Source organism: Astyanax mexicanus, chromosome 6, assembly GCF_023375975.1.
Source record: "Astyanax mexicanus isolate ESR-SI-001 chromosome 6, AstMex3_surface, whole genome shotgun sequence".
NCBI classification, from domain to species: Eukaryota; Metazoa; Chordata; class Actinopteri; order Characiformes; family Acestrorhamphidae; genus Astyanax; species Astyanax mexicanus.
Genome location: NC_064413.1, coordinates 53,622,501 through 53,649,956, shown reverse-complemented (window position 1 = coordinate 53,649,956; position 27,456 = coordinate 53,622,501). Strand labels below are relative to the sequence as shown.

Sequence of the window (27,456 nt, the reverse complement as noted above, 5' to 3'; positions counted from 1 at the left end):
GAGCTGAGCTGACCGAAATGATTTGGGGCTACTGGAAAATGATTCGGGGCTAAAGCCCCGGAAGCCCAGGCCAGGCGACGCCCCTGCTTAAGAGTTAAGTTGTTAAGAGTTAGTGATTGTTTACTGGTAATTATCCATCCTTTAGTCTTTTTTGCTTTTTGCTTTAGTGCTGGTGTTTCTTCATCGATCCATGTGGAAAAAGGGGCTCCTGGGGTATTGGACGGCCTGTCTCAGACCGAAGGGATCGTCAGAGTCCAGATCTACCTCTCCTTTAAACCAATCAGGGTTCTGCTGTTCGTCTGCTGCTGCTTTAGTGTCTATGGGCAGAGTGTTTCTGAGTTTTAGGAAATGAGAGTAGGACAGTAGGGTTACAGGAAGTCTATAGTGTGCTGAGATGAAGTAGGTGTATCCGTCAGGCAGTAGCAGCTCAGTGAAGGAGCAGTCCGCTGTATTTGTTTGCAGAGTGGGTTCCTGGAAGCAAACAGATTTCAGCAGATGGTGAACATTTATTTATGCACATAAAAATCTGAATTATTTTCAGATTATTTGTTCAACAAGCATTCTGGGTCCAACATCAGTAAATAGTCTGATTTCTCACTAAATGAGAAATGAGAAAAAGAAGTGCAGTCTCTTCTAACAGAAAATGTTATAAGAGCATTTAGTAACGTTTTAAAAAGGTTCCAGGAAGTTTAGCCTCTATAACATTATAGAAAACATGTATATTAAGCATTATTATTATAGTGCTTTAGTGCACTAAACTGTTCTTGTTGCCACATTATTATCAATACGTATATTTAAAGAGAGATAAAATGGAACAACTTTTTTTTTTTACTTATTATATACTTTAATTACAATGTAGAAATAGTACAAAAATCTTACTTTTTTAAATTGTGCTAAGTGTACTTAACTGTACTAAATAAAATTTAACTATTTTAAATATACTTAAGTAACATTTAAACATTTATACTGTTTCATGTTTGTAACCCTATATTTTAAATATGCTTACAGTAAATCTATAATAATTTAATTATTAGAGTTTTACAACTGTATCACTATTAATTATACACCAGGTATATTAGAGTATATGTTCTAGGAATTGATATTAAATATATGTGATATATATTTACATTAGAGTACAAATAAATATATATATATATATATATATATATATATATATATATATATATATATATGCTTATTGTTCCTGTCTTTTCTAAGTAGCACACTTCTGATATACTGTGTTTGGTATAAAAATATATTTTGATATACTGTACTCTACATTTTTTAGTGTGTTACAAAATTTACTTTATTTTTTTTTTTAATTAGTAGTAGTAACTTAATTTACTTTCTAAAAATTTACATGATACATTGTACTTTAAGTGAACTACTGTAACAGTAGGTTTTAACACACTTTGCTAGAAATGTACAAAAGTATATTTGGAAATAAGTATTTTAGAAGTATATTGAATTATATTAAACTAAAAGTGTACTTTATATTAGTCCATTTTTAAAAAGTATGATCAAAGTTTACTTTCAAACATTTAACGAAAGTATAATTTTAATGTACTTTTAATATATTTTAAGTAAGTACATCAGAGTTTTTGGGTGAGAGATCCTCTCTCTCTCTCTTTTTAATGTGTTTAACAGTGGTTGCAGCTCTTTTTTTGGCCTCTCTACGGTGGCCGAGAAAGCCCAGCGCAGTGCAAATTGAAAAGCGCTGCAAAAGCACAAAACACATCCATCAAAATTACAACACAGGCGCAGCAAATAGAAAAACGCGCTGCAAATAGAAAAACGCGCTGCAAATACAACCACAACACAACGGAAGTGAGTCACAACACAGCGGAATTTTCCCGGGGGACCTTAAAAGATGCTGTACCAGCTGTATACAAAGGACAATAAGTGGCAAACAAGCTTCTGAAAAGTAAGTTATGTTTATTACCTGTGATTACCACGGTTGTGTGCATATTATTAAAAGTTCTGCTTCACAAAACGCCTTGTTTGCCACTTATTGTCCTTTGTACACATAGTGAAGTCCGAGACGTTACTGAAGACGCAGCTTAGCTGGTACAGTATCTTTTAAGATCCCCCGGGAAAATTCCGTTGTGTTGTGACTCACTTCCGTTGTGTTGTGGTTCTATTTGCAGCGCGTTTTTCTATTTGCTGCGCCTGTGTTGTAATTTTGATGGATGTGTTTTGTGCTTTTGCAGCGCTTTTCAATTTGCACTGCGTTGGGCTTTCTCGGCCACCGTACCTCTCTCTGTTTAAGAGCTGAAAAAAGTGATATAGTCACATGACTCACCAGTCCTGTCAGCTGACCAGAAGAATCTACACACAGGTAGAGTAATGACATCACACCCAGAATCACTGTTTCACCTGGTTTTATTGCTTTAAGCTCCAACAGCGCTGTGGGAATAGAAATATAGTGAATTAAATGTTTTAATGTTAGCTAAAATTAGCTTAATTTGAAAAGGTGTCAAAGTATTTAGATTTATATTGCATGTCATACAGTATATCAGCTAGCTAGCAACTCTCTGACTGTCAATTAACTAATGCATGCCATTAATAGTAGCCAATAGTAATGCTGGAACAGAAATTAGTAAATATCTGTAAGAAAAAAAAAAATTGAAAATACACTTTGCAGCCAGACATTTGGTACACTGCACTAACTGCCCTGGTGAACAAATATATATACTTAATTGTACTTAAAACATTGAGAAATAATGAATATGCTGTAAATATACTAACAGATTTATGTACTTACTTAAAATATATTAAAAGTACATTAATATTATGCTTTCATCAATATATTGTACTTTTTAAAAATAACAATATAGTGTATTCTAAAAAAAAAAACAATACTATGAAGTACACTTTTAGTTTGATGTAATTCAATATAGTTCTAAAAATATACTTATTTCCAAATATATTTTTTGTACATTAAAAAAAACAGCTGTTACAGTAGTTCACTTAAAGTACCATGTATCATGTAACTTTTTAGAAAGTAAATTAAAACAATAAAGTAAATTTGTAACACGCTAAAAATTGTAGTACAGTTACAGTATATTAAAATATATATTTTTATACCTAACGAAGTATACTAGAAGTGCTACTTACAAAAGACAGGAACAATAGGAAGCATATATGTACTCTAATGTAAATATATTTAATTCTGTAGTCTAATATGAAGATGATCCATGCAGAGACTCAAGAGAACTCCAGACAAACCCCAGTCTAACTAAGCTTTAACTTTAATATATTTTTAGTTTAATGTAATTCAATATAGTTCTAAAATACTTATTTCCAAATATATTTTTTTACATAACAAACAGCTGTTACAGTAGTTCACTTGAAGTACCATGTATCATGTAACTTTTTAGAAAGTAAATTAAATTACTACTACTAAAAAAAAACAATAAAGTAAATTTGTAACACGCTAAAAATTGTAGTACAGTTACAGTATATTAAAATATATATTTGTATACCTAACGAAGTATACTAGAAGTGCTACTTACAAAAGACAGCAACAATAGGAAGTATATTTGTACTCTAATGTAAATATATTTGATTTTGTAGCCTAGTATGAAGATGATCGGTGCAGAGATTTAAGAGAACTCCAGACAAACTCCAGTCCAACTAAACTTTAACTTTAATATATTTACATTCTACTAAAATAAATTCATTTTCATATATAAGCATATATGCAGCTGAAACACTAGAGAACACTAGAGCACCCCTATTAATCTTAATCATTTTTAGTTGTAAATATTTGGGTGTTTGCTACAGCCATTTCAGTTTGATATATCTAATAACTGATGGACACAGTAATATTTCAGGATTAAAATTAGGTTTATTGTGCGATATGCATTAAACCAAAATTTGACCGGTGCAAAAGTATGGGCACCCTTATCATTTTATTGATTTGAATACTCCTAACTACTTTTTACTGACTTACTGAAGCACAAAATTGGTTTGGTAACCTCATTGAGCTTTGAACTTCATAGCCAGGTGTATCCAATCATGAGAAAAGGTATTTAAGGTGGCCAATTGCAAGTTGATCTCCTATTTGAATCTCCTCTGAAGAGTGGAATCATGGGCTCATCAAAACAACTCTCAAATGACCTAAAAACAAAGATTGTTCAACATAGTTGTTCAGGGGAAGGATACAAAAAGTTGTCTCAGAGATTTAACCTGTCAGTTTCCACTGTGAGGAACATAGTAAGGAAATGGAAGAGCACAGGGACAGTTCTTGTTAAGCCCAGAAGTGGCAGGCCAAGAAAAATATCAGAAAGGCAGAGAAGAAGAATGGTGAGAACAGTCAAGGACAATCCACAGACCACCTCCAAAGAGCTGCAGCATCATCTTGCTGCAGATGGTGTCACTGTGCATCGGTCAACAATACAGCGCACTTTGCACAAGGAGAAGCTGTGTTGTGCAAGCGTTTGCATACCTCAGGCGACTCTGTTTGTGGCGTGCTTGCAGAAATGGTGTCTTTCGCATCACTCTCCCATACAGCTTCTCCTTGTGCAAAGTGCGCTGTATTGTTGACCGAATCAAATAGGAGAACAACTTGCAATTGACCACCTTAAATACCTTTTCTCATGATTGGATACACCTGGCTATGAAGTTCAAAGCTCAATGAGGTTACCAAACCAATTCTGTGCTTCAGTGAGTCAGTAAAAAGTAGTTAGGAGTATTCAAATCAATAAAATGATAAGGGTCTAATTTTGGTTTAATGCATATTGCACATTTTCTGTTAGTACAATAAACCTCATTTCAATCCTGAAATATTACTGTGTCCATCAGTTATTAGATATATCAAACTGAAATGGCTGTTGCAAACACCCAAATATTTACAACTAAAAATGATTAAGATTAATAGGGGTGCCCAAACTTGAAGAGTTGACTCGGACTGTGATAAAGTGATTTTTGAACACTGAGGCAGTAAGAAGCAGTTATAGCTGTGGTGACTCACTGTGCTCTGTCTGGGTGGGTGCTTCAGTGACGGTGCCGTTAGGATAAATTGCGAGGAAGAGGCTTCTGTGTTTACTTTCTGCATAAAGAAAAAAAACATAAAATAAACACATCATCAGTCAGAAGAAACATATTAACAAATAAAACAGTAGGTTGATCGAGTGTATCTGAGTTTAGGGTGTAACTGAACTTTGTTGCTGTAATGTTGAACACTGTATCTCTTTATCTGTGTTTTTATGCTCATTTTTATGCTTTTCCTCATAGTAGCTCTTCCTTTCTTTGGGTGTGCCTGATGAGAGCCAGTTTCATCATTACGTTTTTAATGGTCTTTGGGACTGCACTTGAGAATTCCTTTAAAGTACCTGTAACTCTACCTCTTCACTACTTTACTTTAACTGATGCTCTCAAACACTTTATTAGGAGACAAGAAATTCAAGTTATTAACTCTTGATGAGTTCAGCACAGCTGTTAACTGAAAGTCTGAATTCCAGGTGACTCTACCTCATAAAGCGTACTGAGAAAATCCAGCAGAGATGTGCACCATCATCCAGAGGTTCTACTTTAAAGAATCTAAAATATAAATCATATTCTGGTTTGTTTAACAGTTTTTTTGCTTACTAAATAATTTTTAATAAGTTTGTCTTCATAGTTTGGATGGTTTAGTTTAGTATTAAATTACAATGCAGAACATAATTAAATAACACTGCATTTAAAGGAGAACTCTAATACAAAATGGACTTTTGTTGTGGTAAAACATGATAAAAAGTTCTTATCTTTGATGAATAGCACACCTCCGTTCTCCCACAGCGTTCAGAGATCCAGAAATTTGAACAGTTTGTTTAAACACCCTTCAGACTGAGTGACACCAGGTATAATTTAGCCTGATAAATCGCTTTTTACACCGTTATCCAGCTCAAAGTAGCTCCACATAGACTTTGCATAGCCTGCTTGCTGGTGCAGGCTGCTTTGCTATGCAGAGTCTATGTATATATATATCTATGACATTATCAGTACAGTGATGACGGCGCTCTGAGCTGAAACTAGAACTATAGGATGTAAACAGTGGTTTTTAATAAGCCTCTTGTGCACTTTTTAAGTTATTAATGCCTTGTTTTAAATGTCAGGACTCTAGATTCTAGTAAGGAGGTGTGGAGCTACTTTGAGCTGGATAAGGGTGTAAAAAGTGATTTATCAGGGTAAATTATGCTCCCTATCTCCCAGTCTGAAGGGTGTTTGTTGGACAAGCTGTTAAAATTTCTGGATCTCTGAACGCTGTGGGAGAACGGAGGTTTGCTATTCATCAAAGATAAGAACTTTTTATCATGTTTTACTACAACAAAAATCCATTTTACACCAGAGTTCTGCTTTAATGTGTGTCCTATCTTTCCGGCTATGTTCGAAACATGGCCATTTCTCCAGAGACAGGTTTATAAACATTCCCGTGACTTTTGACTCACTCTGTATACATATTTACATACCAACAACAGCTTTCAAGAGAAAGAAAAAAAAATTCTTAACTTTCAGTGGAAATCAATGCAAAAATAATTAATTCCAAGTAATCTTGAAGCATTTCTATTGGTTCTGCTTGATTTAGCCTTTTCCAGAAAACCAACACAACTGGAAATACACAAAAGGATTCTGTGTAACAGCAGAATCATTATACAGTATATAATCAGAAATATAACACTAAACCATACAAGCATAGAACAGTAAAAATGCAATAGACAAATAAATGTACAACAAAAAAAATTCTGCCTGATTTCTATTCAAGCATTACATATAAAAGCGTTCATGTTTGATAAGGAACATTACTGAAATACATAATTGTATTTCTAAAGAAAATATAAAATATATATATTTAAGTAAAATCTGCTAATGTCAAAATATAATGAATAAAATCATAAAATTGGCTCTTTTCCCTAAAACTTCATTTTAAAATCTATATTTTTTCCTGAATATAAATCCAAATCTTTAGTTTTGTTATGTTTGTCTTGTTTTTTACGTCTATTTTCAAAACATGCAGAATTTGGGTTGATTCCTGTTACTGATCTGGAATTATTAATTTATTAAGTGATGCAGAGAGAAATAATTTAATAAGTTATTTTACTGCAGAAAAAAAGTTTTTTTTTTATGACCTTCACCTGTAGCCTGTATACAGGACAAGACATTCCAAGAGGTTAAATCCTTAAAATGAGAATGAGGAAGAATAAGGAAAGGTGTGATGTTACCTGTGTACAGGTGTATCTGCCGGACCTGGTCATCAAAGGCCAGAAGAGGAGAGGAGTCATAGATGGGGAGAGAGAGAGACAGAGGCAGATGTAGGAGCAGAGAAACCACAGCAAACTCAAACATCTCTGAGATATTCCCCCAAACGCTGAATCCAGAAACTTAATAAATATATATATATATATATATATAATGATAAATAAATAGTGTAATAAATTAAATAAATAATCCTGGTTAGACAGGAGTATCTGTATCAGTACAATAAGACGCTTTAGTGCCTAAAGGTGTTTTATAGGAGTGGAGGCCAGAGGGGGCGGAGCCTCAGAGCGTGAATCAGAAATTCTGCTAAATAAGCACTTCTGATGAAATTAACTTTGGTATACACGCTTAAACATACACACACACACACACACACACACACACACACACATATACACACTCTGTCGTATTCGTCTTCCTGCTTTGGTTTATTAAAGAGCATGGTAGAAAAACATCTACAGCTAAAGAGTCGTGATTCATTCATAAACAACACACACACACACACACACACACACACACACACTTTTCACCTTAACACACACACACACACACACACACACGTACACATACACAAGCAGCAGTAACAGTCACCCTTAACACGCTCTCACACGACCAGGATTTATTACTGTTTATAATATCCCAGCTGCTGTCAGAGAGAGAAAAAGAGAGAGAGAGAAAGAGAGAGAGAGGAATTTTAAAAACTTAAAAAAGAGTAAACTTTAAATGTTTAATTTTGTACATTTGCCAAAACCTTTTACTTTCCTACCCCAAATCAGAAAAACCAGGGACAGTCTGAAAAAAGCAACGTTATTTACTTGGTTAATATACAGTACAAAAGTCAAAAGTTTAAACACACCTCGTCTTCTCATTCAATGTGAGATAGATAGACTGACTGACTGACTGACTTACTGGCTTACTGACTGACTCACTGACTTACTGACTTACTGACTGACGTACTGACTGACCTACTGACTTACTTACTGACTTATTTACTTACTGACTTACTGATTGACTTACTTACTGACGTACTGACTGACCTACTGACTTACTTACTGACTTATTTACTTACTGACTTACTGATTGACTTACTTACTGACGTACTGACTGACCTACTGACTTACTTACTGACTTATTTACTTACTGACTTACTGATTGACTTACTGACTGACTTATTGACTTATTTACTTACTGACTTACTGACTTATTTACTTACTGACTTACTGACTGACTCACTGACTTACTGACTTACTGACTGACTTACTTACTGACGTACTGACTGACCTACTGACTTACTTACTGACTTATTTACTTACTGACTTACTGACTTACTTACTGACTTACTGAATGACTTACTGACTTATTTACTTACTGACTTACTGACTTATTTACTTACTGACTTACTTACTGACTTACTGACTGATTTACTGACTTACTGAGTGACTTACTGACTGACTTACTGACTGACTTACTGACTGACTTACTTACTGACTTACTTTCTGACTTACTGACTGACTTACTGATTTACTTACTTACTGAGTGACTTACTGACTGACTTACTTAATGACTTACTTTCTGACTGACTTACTGACTTACTGACTTACTGACTGACTTACTGACTTACTGACTGACCTACTGACTTACTTACTGACTTACTGACTGACTTACTGACTTACTGACATACTTACTTACTTACTTACTTACTTACTTACTTATTTACTTACTGACTTACTGACTTCATTCATTTATCCCGAAGAAAATTTAGGCATCCAGCAGCAACAATTTCCCACAGGTGCCTGAAACCTTTGCACAATACTGTATGTGTATATGTGTGTGTGTGTGTGTGTGTGTGTGTGTATGGTGTTCTCTGGTGATGTCAGTGTTTGTAAGTGTTCTGAAGTAATTTACGATCACAGTTTGACTTCTCGGTTGTAGAAACGTGTTTAGAGACAGCTGTAAACACACTTAAACCATCATCAGCTACAGCTGCTGCGTGTGTGAAGGACTGACTCAGCATTTAAAGCGTGAGTAATTAAGAGAGAATTATTCGTTTGTGTATAATATAAATGAGATTAAAGCTTTAGATTCAGTTAAAAGCTTCTTTAGAAGACGGGTCTCTTGCATTTGTCCTAAGATTTATTACGCCTTACTGTGGAAAACTCTGGGTCAGCTTGAAGATTAGTGAAGAGAATTAAACATCTGAAAGTCCAGTAAGGAATGTGACGGTGAATGCCTGCAACAATAAGGCTAATACACTCATATCCAGGATTCATTCATCTCTGACTGACTGATCACAGCAAAAACTGAACTTTTAAAGTGTAATTTTGACTTATTGGGCTTTAAATGGTGTTTAATGTTGGAGTTTTATAGTTTAGTGTTAACCCAAATAAACTAGTAGACTCCCAACTCCACAGAGATTCAATTAAACTCTGCCAATGTATTTTCTTACAGAGACATCGGCATTATCATCCTGTTACCCAAATTAAAGACAAAACAAACTATAGAATCTACTCAATACATATTGTGTCAGTCCCAGAGACTGTAAAAAAGATGGACGCCGTGTCGCCGTTCCCATTCATTCAATGAAAATGAAGCCAAAATCTTCCGCCATGTTGGCGATCCTGATACCCGAGTCTGGAGAGCGCAGTAGAGACCAGAGGAGGGAAAAGACTGTGGAGAGACAGCCTACTCATTTAAATAACCCCGCCCCTGAGGGCTGCCTCGAGGTCACAGGCTGTAGAGCGATGCGGAGCTGACGGTCTGTTATTGGTCCCGCCCATAAGCAGCCCTTTTACAATAACCACACCTTTTTTGAATAGAGCTGAATAACGTTTTAAAAAGCGAGTTTTGTGGGGATATAAAATTTTACAATATAAGCAGAGGTTACACTAGCTGCTGCATTTAAATAAAGGAGGTAGAATTACAGTATATTAGAAAAAAAACGTGATTGAAAGTTGTCTGTTTTGCCATTGAAACCTACAGTATGGGGATGGGTGGGGTTACACAGCTTTCTGCAACCGAACAGCAGGGGGTGCCCGACCTGTGGTGGCTTCACTTTTGAGAGACGATGCTCTGTCCAGCTATATACAGTCTATGATCAGTCCTGTCACTGTCTGTCTGCCTGCTATGATCTCTAGTTCTCCTGAGAAAGACATCATTTCCCAGCATGCACCTGTACTCAACCTTCTGGATCATTTGATGCATTGGCGCTCCGTCTCGTCATGCTTTTAATCATTGCTGGTTGTTGACCCTGCCTGTCCATGACAGTTCTTTATACATGGTATAGGTCAATCTTGCACCACGTCAAATTTATATCGCTAGTAAGTTAGTTTTCATTGCACATAAATATATCCTAATTATGTGGCTTGATGACAAGGCACCCACAATTAGCCTTTGGCATAATGACATTTTAAAAATCTTTCCCTTTAAGCACTTGTGTGCCTGAATTATGGTCTATGGAAAAAAATGGCTTACATATTTATGTCTATATAGGGCTGAAGTATTTTCGTTTTCCACTAATATGTCTGTATAGCTGTCTCTTGTTTTTATATTTCTTTGCTATTGGTGTTTAGTTTTTGTGTGTGTATTTTAAAAAATTACATATACATATAAAGTTTTCCAGAAGCCAATGGGAAATTTAGGTTTTTGTTTAATGTACTAAGGAATGCTAATATATATATATATATATATATATATATATATATATATATATATATATATATATATATATATATATATATATATATAATTTCCTATTGGCTTCTGGGAAACATTGATTTGTTTTATGGGTGTGTGTCTTGCCCACCATAGCAAGTTATATCTTATATCTTATGTTGTTATATTATCTGTTATATTATCTGTTGAAGGCTATAAGAGCAAGTTACCATTTTCTGTACTGTAGAGTGTGACAAAGTGCTGGAAATAATCTATGCTATATTACATTTCCATGAATTAATTCCCTGAATAAGCAATTTTTGTCACATTGATCAACTAATCTTTTTCTAATTCAGTTTTAACTTTTATTTAGTGTTAGCTTAATGTTTTAAGGAGTTAAATGAGCACTACTTTTAGTTTAAAAAGGAGCTCAATATAGTTTAACTGTTTTAAAAAAGCTGATTTCACTCCAAAAAGTGTGTAGCTCTTAAAAATCAACTTAAAATCAACTCTGTGGAAGTTGTCAGCATGGGACAAAACTGAAAGTAGTGACCTAAGAGTCCCCAGAATGTCCCAATAGTGGGGAAAAAGTGAACAATACTTTGGAAAATGTATTTGTGCATTCCAGTTAGTAGCTGTGGGACTGACTCATGACTTGTTTCAGGTTTAGGATGATACACTAAAACTGGCAGCGTTAAATCAATTCTGGTTAATCAAGTCCTGGATCATGTTTATATTACTTTACCACAGGAGTTCTCTATCTATCTATCTATCTATCTATCTATCTATCTATCTATCTATCTATCTATCTATCTATCTATCTATCTATCTATCTATCTATCTATCTATCTATCTATCTATCTATCTATCTATCTACGTACCTACCTACCGACCGACCTACCCCCCCCCCCTCCCCATCTACCTACCTACCTACCTCCCCCTCTCCCCTACCTACCTACATACCTACCTACCTCCCCATCTACCTACCTACCTACCTCCCCATCTACCTACCTACCTACCTACCTCCCGCCCTCCCCTACCTACCTACCTACCTACCTACCTCCCCATCTACCTGCCTACCTACCTCCCCATCTACCTACCTACCTACCTCCCCATCTACCTACCTACCTACCTCCCCATCTACCTACCTACCTCCCCATCTACCTACCTACCTCCCCCCCTCCCCTACCTACCTACCTACCTACCTACCTCCCCATCTACCTACCTACCTACCTACCTACCTCCCCATCTACCTACCTACCTACCTCCCCATCTACCTACCTACCTACCTCCCCATCTACCTACCTACCTACCTCCCCCCCTCCCCTACCTACCTACCTCCCCACCTACCTACCTACCTCCCCCCCTCCCCATCTACCTACCTACCTACCTCCCCATCTACCTACCTACCTACCTACCTCCCCACCTACCTACCTACCTACCTACCTCCCCCCCTCCCCTACCTACCTACCTCCCCATCTACCTACCTACCTACCTACCTACCTCCCCATCTACCTACCTACCTACCTACCTACCTCCCCACCTACCTACCTACCTACCTACCTACCCCCCTCCCCTACCTACCTACCTCCCCATCTACCTACCTACCTACCTCCCCATCTACCTACCTACCTACCTCCCCCCCTCCCCTACCTACCTACCTCCCCACCTACCTACCTACCTCCCCCCCTCCCCTACCTACCTACCTCCCCACCTACCTACCTACCTCCCCCCCTCCCCATCTACCTACCTACCTACCTCCCCCCCTCCCCTACCTACCTACCTCCCCACCTACCTACCTACCTCCCCCCCTCCCCATCTACCTACCTACCTACCTCCCCATCTACCTACCTACCTACCTACCTCCCCACCTACCTACCTACCTACCTACCTCCCCCCCTCCCCTACCTACCTACCTCCCCATCTACCTACCTACCTACCTACCTACCTCCCCATCTACCTACCTACCTACCTACCTACCTCCCCACCTACCTACCTACCTACCTACCTACCCCCCTCCCCTACCTACCTACCTCCCCATCTACCTACCTACCTACCTCCCCACCTACCTACCTACCTCCCCCCCTCCCCATCTACCTACCTACCTACCTCCCCATCTACCTACCTACCTACCTACCTACCTCCCCACCTACCTACCTACCTACCTACCTCCCCCCCTCCCCTACCTACCTACCTCCCCATCTACCTACCTACCTACCTCCCCATCTACCTACCTACCTACCTCCCCATCTACCTACCTACCTACCTCCCCCCTCCCCATCTACCTACCTACCTACCTACCTACCTACCTCCCCCTCTCCCCTACCTACCTACCTCCCCATCTACCTACCTACCTACCTCCCCCCCTCCCCTACCTACCTACCTACCTCCCCCCCCTCCCCATCTACCTACCTACCTACCTACCTACCTCCCCCCCTCCCCTACCTACCTACCTCCCCATCTACCTACCTACCTACCTCCCCATCTACCTACCTACCTACCTCCCCATCTACCTACCTACCTACCTCCCCCCCTCCCCCACCTACCTACCTACCCCCCCCCCTCCCCTACCTACCTACCTCCCCACCTACCTACCTAGCTTTATTTAGAACAGGAGAGACCATGAAATGCTAAAACATCAAGCAGTGGTTTACTCATAATAAGGCAACTCTCTATTGGAGACTTTTATCCTATTTCCAAGCCAACACCAAAAGAAGTAAAAACCAGTGGAGCCTCTGAGACTATTCAATGTGGGGAGATGAATTGAAATAATGGGAACTAAATTTAACTGCACCATATTGACAAAGGTCAGTCATTTTTCCTTCTAAAATGGTATTAAAAAGAGTATATTCTGCTTTTCTTTCTCTTTTTTTCTAATAGGTAACTCCACTTAAATATTGCTGAAGTTCATATTTTGCCAGCTGCAATTTGTCATTGCATTTAGTTCATAACCGGTCATTGTCTGGGGCCCCCAGGCCAGGTTGGGGCCCTAGGCAATCTAGGCAATTGATTGGTTTGCTGGGTTTGTTGCAACGAGTATAAACAATTTTCTTTAACTTTTTAGACTTGAATTATCTTAAGTGATGGAAAAAAAAATTCTGTCTGTAATGCACAGAAAAAGACTCTAACATTTTATTATGAAATGTATACAGCAAATATAATAATCAAACCAACTAAAATGTTTAATAGCTTTTTTATTTCCATTGGATTGGAAGCCTGTGTGCAATATTTCCTATTTCATAAACCATCCCCAACCAGTGAAAAACACGATTAAAATGTTCTATAACACATTAAATTGTTAAAAAGTAGCTGTTACTTTGCTGTTTTTCCAATTCGGTGGGCACTTGGGGCCAAGCTACTGTTTCACTGATTTATAAACTTATTCATTGGCTTGTTCATGGTCTATTCTGATGGACAACAGCTCTCAAATAGTGTTATATACAACACAACGTTTTAAAATAAAGAAAATCCATGATGTCCACTGTAATGGATGCAGGGTCTGAAAGGGTTACTGTAAAAAACAGGTCTTCTTCCGTGTTGCACTGTTCATTAACATCATTCTGAGCAGATTTTCTCATTTAACGAACTGTAGTTAAAAGTCTGTTTTAAGGCTCTACTTACTAAAACAACATGATTTTCTATAAGATGTTGGAGCATTCATGAATGCATTCAGAAACAAGAGCATTAGTGAGGTCAGGATGATCAGGATGATGATGGATGATCATCAGTCCACCTCCTCATTAACCTCAACTCCCAACATATCCCAAAAGTATTGGATGGAGCTTCAGCCATCATTTCAAGGAACATTACAGGTCCTCCTCTTAACAGACCAATGCTGGGATTTCTTTATACCCATCTAGCTCACGTCATTAGGCACGGCCCTATTCTATTGGCAATACTTTTCTACAGGGACTTAACAAGTTGTGTGTGTGCATATACATGTACAGATCTGTATCAGCAGCTGACAACATGAAATAGCTAAATTAATTTAATGTATTTATTAATTATAAGAGTGTCCACAAATATTTGGATATAATATGTGATCATTTTAAACATGCAGTAACAGGTTTAAATGCAAAAGAAGACAGAAATGCAGTGAAATACGAATCTGCAGTATTGCAGAACCGGGCAAACATGTCATTTCAACAATAAAGCATTTGGCTATGGGCAATATGTAATACTCAGCACGACCAGGAGAGGGAGATATTCTACCCACAATCTGCAAAGCTAACATTTATTTAATATAATTAATAATTAGTTGTAGAAAGTAGTAGTTTAACACATTATTTGCATGTTAAAACCTTTATCCTTCCTTTTCACTCAAATTTTATGTTTGTCTTTTATTCTACTTATAAAAAAATCTCATTGCTGTATGTGATATATGTCCTCCCTCTGCACAATGGCCATACTTTGTATTGGCAATAATTGTTTAATTGAGCCTTGAATTGATCACAGTTTCAGCATCCACCAATTTATGCACTGTGGGTCCAGTGTGGGTTTTAAGTATAGGCAGCCATAGAAGTAGTAGTAGTTGCAGCATTATAACAGTAGTAATACAGCATAATAATAATAATAATAATAATAATAATAATAATAATAATAATAATAATAATAATAATAATAATAATAATATATTAATAAAAAAGATTTATACATTTACTTGTAATTTCTCAAAAATGTAAAATTACTCTATTTTTCATTATATTATTCTTATTCTTATTATTATATTTTGTACAATATGTTATAATAATTATAGGCTCATAACAATAATAATAATAATAATAATAATAATAATAATAATAATAATAATAATAATAATAAGAAGAAGAAGAAGAAGAAGAAGAAGAAGAAAAAAATAAGAAGAAGATTCGAACAACTTTTTTTTATTAAATACTATATAATATATACAATACTAGAATATGTGTATATTTTGCGAAATTACTAATAAATATATGTACATTTAGTTTTGTTGGCCATAATATTACACATAATGCGTTTTTCATTTATTTATTAATTATTATTATTATTATTATTATTATTAGTTGTAGTAGTAGAATTTGTATAATTAGTAGTAGTAGCTGTTTTAATAATAATAATAATAATAATAATAATATTATTATTATTATTATTATTATTATTATTATTATTATTATTGTTATTGTTATTATTGTTATTATTATTATAATATACATTTGTTTGTAACTTCTTAGAAATTAATACAGTAAATATAATAGTGCTATATATTATTTCATAAATAAGCAGCTTGATTATAATTAACATTTTTTAATTATTATTATTATTATTATTATTATTATTATTATTATTATTATTATTATTATTATTATAACAATGTAATCTATGTGGCATGTCATATTTGAGCTTTGATTTTAGGATTTTATTGGGGAAACATTTTATTTTAAAATAAATGCAGGATAAATGTATTAATTCACAGGTTTTAGATCAGTAAAAGTGAGAGAGAAACAATGAGTGAGAGATATAGAGAAACTGCGAGGGGTAGATCAACAGAGTGACAGGTCTTTGAGTCAATTACAACGCGGTATGGGCGGGGCTGTATGAGCCTGGCCTCGCTCTGATTGGTTAGGTGTTGGGAGGGCTCTCAGGGTTTCAGGGCGGTTAGCTAATTAACTAACTAGTTACAGGCCGTGGCTTTAATGAGCGGATAGTTACAGGATTAATACTGCAATATTTGCTTCTCCTGATTATATATAGAGTTTATTCTTAGCGTTAACTTATATTTTATCGCTGGTTTAAGTTTATTTAAGTTCTGACGCTGCTTAGAGGGAAGTAAAATACGAATTTGGTAAAATATGAAGGTAAATGTAACATTAGCTAACCTAACTAGCTAGTTTACTCTACCTGGCAAACGCTAACTAACTGTGGGAACGGACTGAGGAGCTGCGAGCTGAGGATCTTTACTGATAAATATACCTTTAAAAGGTAAGAAACGAAAGACTTTCAGGTGTGTAACTTTGTTAAATTTTATTTAGTTATATTCCTGGCTGTATCTGTCTCTAATTCTGCAGGTAAAGTGTTAATTAGTTGGTGATAGCTAAGCTAGGTTAGCTAAGCTAGGTTAGCTAAGCTAGGTTAGCTTAACTATTAACCTTATAATTTTTGTTTTCTTTTTTTTTTGATTATTATTTTTATTATTATTAGTAGTATTTATTTATTTTATTTTATTACAATAATAGTACAAAATTATAGAATAATATTAATACAAATTATTCATACGTTTATTTAATTTCTTCTACATTAATACAAATAAATATATTATAGTTTTGTGTAGCATTAAATAAACAGTTTGCTGATTATTATTATTGTTATTAAATGTTTTACATTATTATTGCTATTGTTATTATTATTGTAATTAATATTATTAGTACAACAATATAAAAAAACTTGTTATAACTTTTTATATATATATATATATATATAATATAATAATAATAATGAAATTAATACTGCAATATTAATAAAATAATACATTTATTTGTGATTTCTTAAATATATATACAGTAAATATATACTATATTTAATCAGTTAAAATACAGCAGTTTGATTATTATTATTATTATTATTATTATTATTATTATTTTAATAATAACACAAAACAAAGAGCAATATTAAAAATTAACATATTTACTTGTAATTTTTTTTAAACATTAATGTTACTTATTACTTTTTAAATTATTATTATTATTGTTATATAATAATAATGATAATAATAATAATAATAATATTACAGCAATATTATAAAATGCATAAATGTATTTGTAATTTCTTAAATATGTGTACAGTAAATATGTACTATATTTATTCAGTTAAAATACAGCAGTTTGATTACTATTCTTTTCTTCTTCTTCTTCTTCTTCTTCTTCTTCTTCTTCTTATTCTTATTATTATTATTATTATTATATATTAGACCTGTCAGAATTACATGGAGAGAGGGAGAACTGTGAGAGAGGGAAGAACAACTGAGTGATAGGTGTTTGAACCAATGAAAACGCAGCTTGGGTGGGGCTGTAGGAGCCTGGCCTCCCTCTGATACAGTACAACTGAATTAATAAAAAAAATGATTTATACATTAATAAGCATTTTATTAAGCAGTTTATGTTTTACTAATTGCGAATATTATACTATTATATCTGGTTTACATAAGTGAAATTAATTATTTTAGTAAAATAATGTAGTTTATCACAGTAGTTTCTCAGGCAGTAATATAATTATGGTGCTATTAATTTGTTTTGGAACTGTAAAGGTATAGATAAAGCATATTGTATTATTAAATTAAATTAATATTATATTAAAACATGCAGGATAAAATGTGAATTTAAAAATTATATAAATGTAAAAATAAAGTGATTAATTTATGGACAAAATGCATATTTTTTGTCAATTAGATGAGTGGCAAAAAACATATTGTGAGTATACTTATTTTATAGTAGGTGTAATTTAATAAATTTGTAATTACATATAGGTATTGATTTAGCAAAAAAAATTATGATTTCACTTGACTTTACATGACATGGCAAGTATAGATCTATTTCTGATCTATTTAAAGTATAGTTTTTTTATATAGTTTTTTTTTGTTGTTTTTAATGTTAATTTGAGAACAGTTTTTACTCCATGATGTATGTGGATTAATTAAAAGCAGGCTTGTAAAATATGTAAAAACATCTTACAGTGTCTTTCCTGTTTTTTTATTTTCCTAAAAGCCCAGGAGCAGAGCTGTGCAGTTTATATGATTGAAGGACAAGACATACACTGAACACTGAAATGTAATGTAAGTATAATAATTTTGCTCTGTATATATTGGCCGTTTGACAGGAACAGTATGTACATTTTCCCTCTATTTAAGATGATTTAGTAAATAATTCACTAAAGCTGTATAAAGAATCCTCTTTCAAGTTAATATGTGCATGTTTTAATAATCAGTAAAAAAAGGTTTGACACACAGTGTAGATTATGTGTAGATTATAAGTCCTGATCTGATACTTTGGCAATTGAGTAAAAAAAAAGAACATATCGTCGCTGTCCAAAAAAACACTTATCTCTACTGTAAAAATGCTGATTCTACCTAAAATCAATTATTTGTTTTCATTAATCCCTAATAAACCTCCTGCTGCTTGGTTTAAGTCATTAGACTCAAACATTTCAAAATTTTTATGGAAAAATAAAACATCGAGAATAAGTCTGAAGACTTTACAGAAGCTAAAATGCCATGGTGGTCTAGAACTACCAAACTTCTATCACTATTTTTTAGCCAATAGATTGCAATATGTTACAAGTTGGATTAAAACAAACCCTTTAGGCAGCCCATGGCTGGACCTAGAACAAACACTCAGTGGAAAAGTGAAAATCTCTGACTTACCTTTCATTAGCTCCAGTATTAAACACTATAGCTGCTTTAAAAGCCTAAACATAAACACCACTCTGACAGCTTGGTGGGAGTTTTTAAAGATAGCTAAGTCTTCACTAATACCATGTAAAAGGACACCCATTTGGAACAACCCAGATATATGTCAGAAAAAAACAGTTATTAATTTTTCACAATGGCAAGAGAAAGGAATTAAGAATTTAGAACATGTTATACAGGAGGGGACCTTTATGTCATTTGAAGATCTTATTTCAAAATACGAAATTAGCAGTAGCAAATTTCTGGAGTATCTACAATTGAAGTCCATTATACAAGCAAGATTTAATTTAAATAATCTAACATTAGAAATCCCAGTATTGATAAAAGAGTTCATGAATCTCTATACTCCTAAATTGTTATCAAAAATATATAAGTTATTATCCAAAATTAATGATTCAATATCCCTCCCAATTACAAAATGGGATCGAGATCTCTCCATGAACCCAGATAAGAACTTTTGGACACAGATATGTTTAAACAATTTCAAAATGACGAAAAGTCCAAATTTACAACTCATACAATACAAAATTCTCCATAGAACACATTATACAGGGCATAGAATGTTCCAAATGGGCCTTAGAGAAACAAATATATGCACTAACTGTTCGGGCAATCATATTGAGAATTATATACATGCTATATGGTTTTGCATGCCTGTTCAGAGATTCTGGAAGATGATATGTGAAGACTTATCTACCTGGTTTAATTGCAATATCCCAGCTTCACCCAAACTATGCATTTTAGGTGATGTAAGTGAACTAAACATGGAAACAAATATATTGCACATAGTTCTCACTGTCTTATGCATCGCTAAGAAAACTATCCTCATGAAGTGGAAATCAAAAAATGATTTATGCATAAATCACTATAGAAATTTACTTTTAGACCACATTAGTCTGGAAAGAATGTCTGCAACCTCAAAAAACCAATTGGCTACATTTGAATCTCTCTGGTTCCCACTGATCAGCTCCATCACATGATGGGGGTGGGCGGCTGTAGTCGTGTCTCCTGGTGCGTCCGGCAGGTGGCTGGGGGGCAATCGGGGGATTCGGGTGTCTGATGGCCCTTGGACTGGGGACGGTGGCTGCCGCTTGGTGATCTCTGTGTGCGGGCCCTGGTTGTTGGTGGGGGGGGGCTGGATGTATGCTCTTGTGGTCTTGGGGTGTGGGTCTGGGGGGCCCATGGTGGTGGGTGCTGGCCCTGTCCGGTTGGCTGGGTTCCCCTGTGGCGGTCGGGGTGCGGAGTCCGGGGCCCTGGTGCCCGTGGGCGTCTGTCGCCTGTTTGGGTCCTTCCCTGCGCTGGGGAGGGTCTATGCCTCTCTTGGGCGCGCCGTCGTGGGGGGTGGTGGTTTGGTCCGTGTTGGGGTGTCTGGTTGGCATTCCGGGATTCTGGGTGCCCTCCCTGTGGGGAGGTAGGGGCGCTCAGGTGGGGAAGCGGCAGTCTCCCACTTAAGACCAGTTGGTCCTGGGCTCAGGACCACTGTGTGTGTATGAGAAAGAGTGGGATGTTGAGTGTAAATGTGTGTGTGTGTGTTTGTGTGTGTGTGTGTGTGTGTGTGTGTGTGTGTGTGTGTGTGTGTGTGTGTGTGTGTGCGTGTGTGTGTGCGTGTGTGTAATATCTGTTGTCTTTTGTATGTGAGTGGGGATGTGTATTTATGTTGTATTGCAGTGTGGGGATGGGGGCGCTGTCTTGCAGAGCGGCGGTGTCCTGGGGCCGTAGCCGCTCTACACCCTGGACTTGCCTTCCCTGTACTGCGGTTGGGTGTATGGAACTGGGTGCCTAGTGAGCCAGCAGTAGTTGGCTCTCTTCCTCCGCGGGGTTGTCCTCTGCCCCTCGGTCCTTTCCTGGCCCTTCCCCGACTCCTACTCAGTCTAACATCGCATTACACATACAAACTCATCATACAGCTTACACACATCATATTACACATAGGGTTTTGGGGGGCAGGTGCTCCCTGCTCCTCAATTTTATTTTTGCATTTTAGACATTGAGGGCCTTTGGGGGGGCAGTGTGGTTGGGTGCTGTTATTCAGTTCTCATATTACAGCTGTCCCTCCAATTTTAATAGCACTGTAGCTTTCATTCATTCTTCTCATTACACACATTCATATCACTGCAACATGCTGGGTGGGGGAAGGAGGGGGGTCAGGTCTTCTCACACCCTGGTTTCGTGCACCCTGCCTGGGGTGTGGGTCGGGTGGTTGTTCGGGGCCGGGCTGGCTGCTTCCCTAGGTTGCCGCTGGCTCGGTACTGGTGCCCGCATGCCTGCATTAGGTGTCTATGTATGTTCTGTGTGTGTGACTGGTGTGTGTGACTGGTGTGTGTGACTGGTGTGCGTGACTGGTGTGTGTGACTGGTCTGTGAGTGAATGTGCACGTGTGCGACGGGTGTATGTGTGACGGATGTGTGTGTGACGGGTGTGTGAATGTGCATGTGTGCGTGAACAGTTGGTCCTGGGTTTGGGGCTGACTGAGCATGGACACCTGTGGGACATGGTTGCGGAGGGCGGGTTTTTGCCCTCCCTACCGCTCCACGCTGCTCTCCGCTGATCGTCACTGCCGTTCCTGGGGGGGTGGGCGTCCGTGGGTCCATGGGTGCGTGGCCGGATGCCCTAATATGGTCTCTGGCCCGCCCCCTAGGTGGCCGTGGCCTGGGGGTGGCTTGGGCCCCCTTGGCGTGGGGGGGGGGCCTGCCGGGTGTCGGGCTGTTCCCGGGTGCTTGGGATCTCGGGGGCCGCATGCTCGGCTCGTGCAGGGGGTGCTGGCCTGCCGGGGGGGTGGGCTGCTCGCTTCCTTTGGCTCTCTGGACTCTTGCTCTTTGCCATGGGGGCTTCGTCTGGAGTCTCCCCCGTCCTCATCTGGGGTGTGCACATGGTTACCATCGGGATGTGTGGCCGCGGGTCTTCTGGGCTCCTAATGGGCTGTGGATGGTCTGGGTCCACTGGGTTCTTCCCTATCTGCTAGAGGTGTGCCAAAAAATCGATTCACATAAGAATCTTGATTCTCATTTACTACGATTCAGAATCGATTTAAAATGTCCCAAAATCGATTCTGAGGGGCGGGTTTTAGACTGATTTTGGGCTGGGTATTTTTGTTGGACCTGGCAACCCTGGGGATAGGGCTTGTCCCTTCAAACGGAGATCTTCCAGACACACACAGAGCGTAGGTGTTTGAGAATCACCGGTAAGATGGCAGAACAAGCACTATATTACCTTAGATTAACGTGTAGTTTCAATGTTTTATGGCAGAATGCTTCATAACAAGCATAAAAAAGATCGCTAGTAGTTAGTTTCAGTAACTGTTAGCTAGCTAACTAGCTAACTTTCCAGTTCCACCTTAAATAACGCTACAGGTGGCAGCGGGCTGCAGCATTTAAGGCGGAACGGAAAAATAACAATAAGCTAATCAGAGCTAATTTCAGCTCCTCATCACAGAGGAATTAAGGAATGGACAATATGAATTAATTTCTCCACCTCCTGCCCCCTTTCTGAAGAAATACAACGACCTTAAAGTTAACTAGTTAATCAGCAGCTGCTCCTGAACTTTAGCGCTTCACTGCTATCATCACATCAGCCCAGCAGCGTCACCTACACACCACCGCTAGTAGCCTGGTAATAAAGCAGTGTTATTTATTATTTATTTATTGTTCATTAACGTCATTGTGATATCCCAGTGATTCCTCTGTCACTGAGGACCCACATTCCTGCACATTTTATTGTTTTTGTAACACATTACTTGCTCCAGGACCAGTGTATATTATGGAGGGTTTTTTTTCAATAAGATTCATAAGCCAGAAGCAGAAATTTTTATAATTCAAATCGTTTTGAATCAAAAATCGATTTTGAATCGAATCGTGGCCCCCAAAATCGGAATCGAATCGAATCGTGAGATAGTAAACGATTCCCACCCCTACTATCTGCCTCTGGATCGCAGGGGCATGGTGGCGGTTTCTTGCCTCCATTGTGGTAGGCATTTCATGACATAATCCGTAACACATGACATATTTTTGCAAAAAACAATAGAATAGAAGTAACTGTGCGTGTGTGTGTATGTATTTATGTGTATGTATTAATATGTATGTATATTTATGTATGTGTGTATATGTATAAGCATATGTATAGTTAGATATGTGAGTATGTGTATATATGTATGTTTGTTTATTTTCTGTTTATTTTATTTTATTATTATTTTTTTTGTTTGTTTGTTTGTTTGTTTGTTTTTTGTTTAGTTTAAAAAAAAAAAAAAAAACACTTATCTCCATTTTTGTTGATTTTTAGTTTACTACATAATTTGAACAGACAAACTGTCTCTTACACTGTGCCAAAATTTCTTGATGAACAGACCAATAGAAACTCTTTAAAATGAAATTAACTCTTTTTTCATTGACTTTTTATATTTTTTTCTCTCTCTTGTAAAGTGGCTGTCTTGGAGATAGGTGTTTTTCATTGGACGGCGACGATATTCAAGTTGTCTGTTTCTTCATTAGTAAAACATTTCATTTTATCACAGAAATGTGTTAAAGAATTTTGTTAAAGTTCCAGGACATTATCAGCAGACAACGACCCTAAAGACTGGGTACAAGACTGCTCAAAATCTACTAAAGCATAAAAAACAGCATTATAATAAGGTATAAGAATTATTAAAAAAAAGGATAATAATTTTAAAAAATATTAAGATTGGAATCATAAAATCATAGGTAAAAAAAGGTAGTAGAACTAATAAAAATTCAACTACAGATGAATAAATAAAAAACTAAACACATTAAACACATTAAAAATAAATTAATAAAAATAAATAAAGAATCTTAAAACATACCAAAGATGATAAAAAAACTAAAATGAGCTGAAACAGTGTCAGGCTGTCTGAAGGTGGTTAGAAACTAGGAGTTTAAAATTATTTAGTGACACCAGCGAGCTGAGCTTTAGAGTTTCCTGTAGTGAATAATTCCAGCTCACTGGTGCTGCTCTGTGGCTAAAAGCAGATTTTCCAAGTTCAGTTAAAACTCTTGGTACCTGAAGGGTGATCCAATCACTGGAGTGAGTCTGGTAGGTTGTGTTATTTTTAATAAGTTTTTGTGTGATGTACGGTGGCATATGGTGAGAAAGTGCTTTAAAAAATAAATACACTGCAAGTAGAGCTGGGCAATTAATCGATTTTATCGACAGTTAAGGACGATGTGTTTTTATGAAAATCGATTTTCTCTGAGTTTTAATTTTCACCACAGACGCTCCCCTGAGCTTAGCCTCTCTCACCTCCTCCACAGTGTCTCCCTCTTTGTAAAAAGCTATTCAACAATTTGTCTATAATAGGTTTGAAAATAAAGAAAACTTAAGAAAGCTAAAAAAATTTAATAAAATAAAAAACTGCTGTTATAATAACATTTAACAACACAGCAAAAAACTGATTTATGTAATTTACATAAAAATAAAGTTATTTTGAGACGTGACTGCCTATTTAAAAAGCAACAGAAGTTGTTCATTTGTTGGAGTTTATTTGTATCATTTCTAAGATATTTAGAGTGTTTTTACTCACTTTTTTCTCTCTCACAATGTTAATCCTTTACAGCTTCAAAAACATATTATGCAAATTAGGTGATGACATCATATAGCGACTTTTAGCAACTTTTAGGAGATTTTAGTTGTGGAAAAAATCTGATTTTTTTTTTTCGTGCCATATCGCCCAGCTCTAACTGCAAGATTTTTTATTTTCTTGCAGGGTATAGTGTATTTTTGAAATTGTTTTTTTAAAAGTGTTTTGTCATATCGCCAAGATTATTGTTATCGCAAAAATATATTGTGATATTATTTTAGGGCCATATCGCCCACCCCTAGTGGGCATGTTTGCTGGGTTTTTATGGATATGTATTACCTTTATCAGAAATGAATTTTGGAAAATGCCAAATTTAGCAAATAAACAGTAACTATGTACTAAAATGTGAAGATGTGTAAAATTGTAGTGTGACTTATTTGTATTTTGTAAAATATTCACGTAGGCCTGTCACGATAAGCATTTTTTGTGGATGATATATTGTCCCAGAAATTATTGCGATACCCGATATTTTTGATTTTTTTTATTTTAAATGCCACTGATGTAATGATAACAGAATAGCATAAAAAATTAATTATACACATTTTAAAGACAGCAAAAATTTAAATAAGCATTTATTATAATTAGTTTGGGAATCATATACTTATTTCTTCACCTACTTTACTCCACACTGTGTGTATGGAGCCACAGTTATCTAAGCATGACTGGCTAAAATACTGTTCACTGTTATATATGTGAACAAACATACAAATAAACACAATAGACAATATCATTATTATCAAAAAATATTGAGGTCATGTTCATTTATTGTACGATAGATCGATATTGCAATTATTGTGACAGGCCTACATTCACGCCATGTGTTATTTGACCTTGAGTGCCTGTTTTGAGTAAGAGTAGAAAACAATTTCATTTACTAAACAAACAAAACAAAAGAAGAACTGAAACTGACTGAAAAATGACAAAATCTTTAAAAGGCTGGTTAAGATGTGGGCTGTCATATAAGTTTTACTAACTTACTTTACATGTGTTTCTTTAGATTTACTGCCTGATCTTCATTAGCGGCAATTCAAAGGAGCACCACCATCACAAGAGACAGCAGATTCTGAGCAGTGGATCCTGAATATTCATGAAGAAGATGATGATGATGATGATGATGATGATGGCGTCCTGGTGTTGCAGGTATTTGACACTCTGTTAGCTTTTTTTGCATCATTGAACTGAACACAGGAACTGAGAAGAACTGATGCCTGCTAAGCTTCTGGGATGTAGAAGGTATTGAGTGCAGCTCATGTTCAATAAGAAATATGAACAGTTTACAGACAGCACACATACCACATGCTTCACACCAGGGTTTGAAATTAGAAAATGATAATATTTTTTTTATACTGCATAATAGCATCACTTTTTTTCGATAATCTTGTATTTTACATGTCAATAAATAGTTAACCCTTGTGTGGTGTTCAGGTCTGTGGGACCCATTTTCATTTTTCATCAAATGATACAAAAAAAATATTTTTTCTAACTCAAACTCATTGGCATTGGCTCATTTTTTGTGAAAAACATATATCAAAACACATTTTGTCTGTCATTCTGTACACTTCAGTCAGAAACCCCCCAGTGAGGGTTCTGTACTGGCAACTCCCCTTGAGGGTTCTATGCAAACCTGGCAACATATGACTGAATCTCTATGCATTGCCGTCTGTGTGTGTCTGCGTGTCTGCTTAGTGTTTTGGGCCATTTTTGACAGACAAAATGGTGGAAATATCGTGTTTCATAATTAATTTTATTGTTGTGGAACATTTAACTTCAGTTGAAATACGATTGTATTGCTAATAATAGTGTTAAAATGTATAGAAATCAGGTGAAAATCAAGCTTACAGAACCATAGTTCATCAAAAAAAAAAAAAAAAAAAACTTACCATCACAAAAATACTCAACACTAATCTGACCTTCATATCCATCTTTAGATTTTTTTTTTTTTTTTAGAAAGTGTTTTAATAGGTTTTTTGATGCATCATGTTCAATAAAATGCTTTTTGTTTGAAAATAACATCATAAGATATAATAGAGTTAAAATAAAGTCATAAAGTACATACTTGTAGGTGAAACATCATAAAAGTGCTTAAAAAGTGATTTTATGTTTTAGTCAGCAGAACTTATATTATTAAGTTGAGAATATGATTAAGTTGGCCAGTACAACCCAATAAAATGAGTTTAGAAAACTGTAACCTGAAAACCTAAAAATGCTTGTTGAACCAATGAAAAAAATGTGATTTTAACCAACCTTTTAGTTATACTACATGTGTCATTGCTCTTTCTACAGTGTTCGTTCGTTCCAACAGGCTCCTGGCACCACATATTTGCATATTGGGTGTGGCCTCTCCCTTACTTACCATCTTTGTGTTGGCTGTTGCCCAAAGCTACCTTATCCTAGTTATGCATTAGTGTAATATGGATGTTAATTGCCAGGTCTCAGTGTTGTAGGCTGTAAGAGCAACTTACCTTTATTCTGTGTTCCTTGTTGTCACAGTATGTTGGCTTGGAGCTGCAGTATTATGCTTTCAGTATGAGCAGTTCTTTAA

At 36.2% G+C, this 27,456-nt stretch overlaps 2 protein-coding genes across 2 annotated transcripts in view; both read right to left on the bottom strand.

The window, feature by feature from the left end:
* Positions 1-180: 180 nt before the first annotated feature.
* On the bottom strand, positions 181-7,326 carry LOC111191504 (fibroblast growth factor 19-like). The gene is made up of 4 exons (XM_022666631.2): positions 7,203-7,326; positions 4,976-5,053; positions 2,303-2,406; positions 181-471 (listed from the first exon to the last, which is right to left on the bottom strand). Exons 1-4 carry the CDS (start codon positions 7,324-7,326, stop codon positions 181-183), a joined length of 597 nt encoding a protein of 198 aa, XP_022522352.2.
* An 18,632-nt stretch (positions 7,327-25,958) lies between these two features.
* The window catches only part of LOC125802539 (uncharacterized), a 4,746-nt gene continuing 3,248 nt past the window's right edge, over positions 25,959-27,456 (bottom strand). Inside the window, exon 3 of the mRNA XM_049480921.1 lies at positions 25,959-26,042. Coding sequence (XP_049336878.1) covers positions 25,959-26,042 — 84 coding nt within the window. The remainder of the gene's footprint in view (positions 26,043-27,456) is intronic.

What these genes read in the sequence shown, in the direction of transcription:
- LOC111191504 (XM_022666631.2), bottom strand. Translation starts at nt 7,326, where the DNA reads ATGTTTGAGTTTGCTGTGGTTTCTCTGCTCCTACATCTGCCTCTGTCT. An exon ending in ACCCACCCAGACAGAGCACA is followed by an intron (nt 2,407 to 4,975) that starts GTGAGTCACCAC and finishes CTATTCCCACAG; the next exon opens with CGCTGTTGGAGCTTAAAGCA. An exon ending in CTGGTCAGCTGACAGGACTG is followed by an intron (nt 472 to 2,302) that starts GTGAGTCATGTG and finishes GTTTGCTTCCAG; the next exon opens with GAACCCACTCTGCAAACAAA.